Source organism: Capsicum annuum, unplaced genomic scaffold (genome assembly GCF_002878395.1).
Source record: "Capsicum annuum cultivar UCD-10X-F1 unplaced genomic scaffold, UCD10Xv1.1 ctg493, whole genome shotgun sequence".
Lineage (NCBI taxonomy): Eukaryota > Viridiplantae > Streptophyta > Magnoliopsida > Solanales > Solanaceae > Capsicum > Capsicum annuum.
In genome coordinates, this window is record NW_025857076.1 from 1 (window position 1) to 2,397 (window position 2,397).

At 29.7% G+C, this 2,397-nt stretch overlaps 1 protein-coding gene across 1 annotated transcript; it reads left to right on the plus strand.

The window, feature by feature from the left end:
• The first annotated feature begins 6 nt into the window (after positions 1-6).
• LOC124892651 (very-long-chain aldehyde decarbonylase CER1-like) lies at positions 7-2,397 on the plus strand. Its single transcript, XM_047403882.1, has 2 exons — positions 7-219; positions 2,037-2,397. The coding sequence occupies exons 1-2, from the start codon at positions 41-43 to the stop codon at positions 2,374-2,376; spliced, it is 519 nt and encodes a 172-aa protein (XP_047259838.1). The 5' UTR covers positions 7-40; the 3' UTR covers positions 2,377-2,397.

Genomic DNA, 2,397 nt, shown 5'->3' on the forward strand with positions numbered 1-2,397 from the left:
TTTGGCCCCATTTGTGGCAAATAGCATTCACTCTTTCTTCATGAGCGAAGATAAAAGCAAGAGGGATATTGGATACTTAATTATATTTCCATTTCTACTCTTTCGAATGCTTCACAATCAGATATGGATATCCTTATCGCGCTACAGAACTGCCAAAGGAGATAATCGAATTGTTGATAAGACCATTGAATTTGATCAAGTTGACCGAGAAAGAAATTGGTATGTACCCGTTAAATAACTTGTTTAAACAAATTCTCGAAAAGCAAAGTGATCCTCTTTAATTAAAAATTTTAAAAAGTACTGTGTTTGAGAGTGAAAGTATGTAGTCAAGCTTTACATAAAATTTATATGTACTATATCCTATCAAATAGTGATGGAGTGATTTCTTACTTCATGTCTCAATTTACTTGACATTCTTGATTTTTGAGATTCAAATAAGTTCTTCTTTTTATTAATATATTTTATTTTAAAAAAAAAAATTTGAATTATCAATTCTTATTACATAGTAATACTTTTTATGTAAATTTTATTTCGAAATATTTAAATATTTTGTGCCTAATTCACGATTAAAATTAAAATATTTAACCTTTCAAGCAATGAAAGATAAAACAAAATAAATAATTATTTTATTTTATTTTCTATACCACCACAGAAAAGCACCGTTATAAGCTTTTATTAGACGGCAATGCAGTACACAAGAATGAGCCCCACCTCTTTATATCATATGTTAGTAATATCATGTGAAGCCTTTAATGTTTTGTACATCATTTAAGATCTTTAATTATTCAGTTTGAAACTTGGTCTATCTATGATTAAGGAGACGCAGGGCATACATCTAAGTTAGTTTTGTGAAAAAAAAAAAATGAAGTCAGTCCTTGAATGAAAGTACCGAGGGATCAATCCAATTTTGTGCCTAAAACTTCTCAAAAATAGATATATTTTTTCTCAAGCTAAAGATGTAGGGTGTGTTTGGTATATGAAGAGAAATATTTTTCTATTTTTTAAATTTTTGATTGGTTAAAATTTTGTAATCCTATTTAAGAAAACGAGCTATTTTTTTTAAAAAAAAAATTCTTTATGAAAGCAAGGGAAAACAACTGGTATTGTTTCCTCTTTCCCTCAGAATCACGTAGCCCACCACCACCAATCCTCCAAGCCCTACCCACCCCTCTCTCCTTCCGCCCAGAAGTCTTATCTATTCTCATAATTTTGTGTTAAATATAAACAAATATTTTTAAGTATAAAACTGCATATTTCTAAAAGTTATTTTTCAAGAAAAATAATTTCCACCATCTACTATATATTACCTGGCATACCATAAGCTTTCTCTTTAAAGAATTGAAAAATTTTCACTAGGACAAGAGGGCACGCGTGAAAAGACAGTTATAATTTATAAAGCCATAAGTTTATGCAACGCGATTTAAACAAAAAGAAATTAAAAAAAAAAAAACTAGAATGCCTCGAATTTGTAGCCTACAACAGCTTTTGAATCTCCTTTAATCATTAAATGCTAGAATTATCCCTTGTGTCATGAAACTTTATAATTAATATATATATAAACTAAGTATGTTAATTTTGAGCTCCTTATGTACTTCAATTGAACTTCTTATCTAGACCTGTCTTCGTCCTTGTGTAAAGGGTCTAAAATTGAGTAAATTAAAGTAAAAGCAAATGATTAAGCAAGTATATACAATTCGGGTCCATTTTACTTGATCGGTCTTATTAAAAATAGATTGTTCAAAATAGTTGTTATTTTAAAATATTAAACTATAATTAATTGTTTATTTTTACTTTTACGGGGTCTATCGGAAACAACCTCTCTACTTTTTTGTAGGTAGCAGTATGAACTGCGTATATTGTACCCTCCTCAAACCCACTTTGTGGGAATACACTGAGTTTGTTGTTGTTGTTTTCACTTTTACTCTTAGTCATAAATAAAGTGTGATATTAATACATTGCAAAATAAAAAATGACAAGTAAATGAGTCAAGTGGAGTATATAACACAATTTAACCGTTACGTATTTAATATTTGCAGGGATGATCAAATCATACTTAATGGACTGTTGTTTTATTACGGATACATGAAGTTGGAGCAGTCTCATCATATACCTCTTTGGAGCACTAATGGCATCATTATGACAGTCTTGCTTCATATTGGTCCAGTCGAATTTCTCTATTACTGGCTTCACAGAGCTTTACACCACCACTTTCTCTACTCTCGCTACCATTCCCATCACCATTCATCCATTGCTACTGAACCCATTACTTGTAAGTCATCTTCCATTTCAACAATGAAATTGATTAATTTCCAAAAGCATAATTTATATTACTACCTCTATTTGTATTATAGTATAACAACATTCTTTTCATTTTAGTTTGTTTTTATAGAATGACAA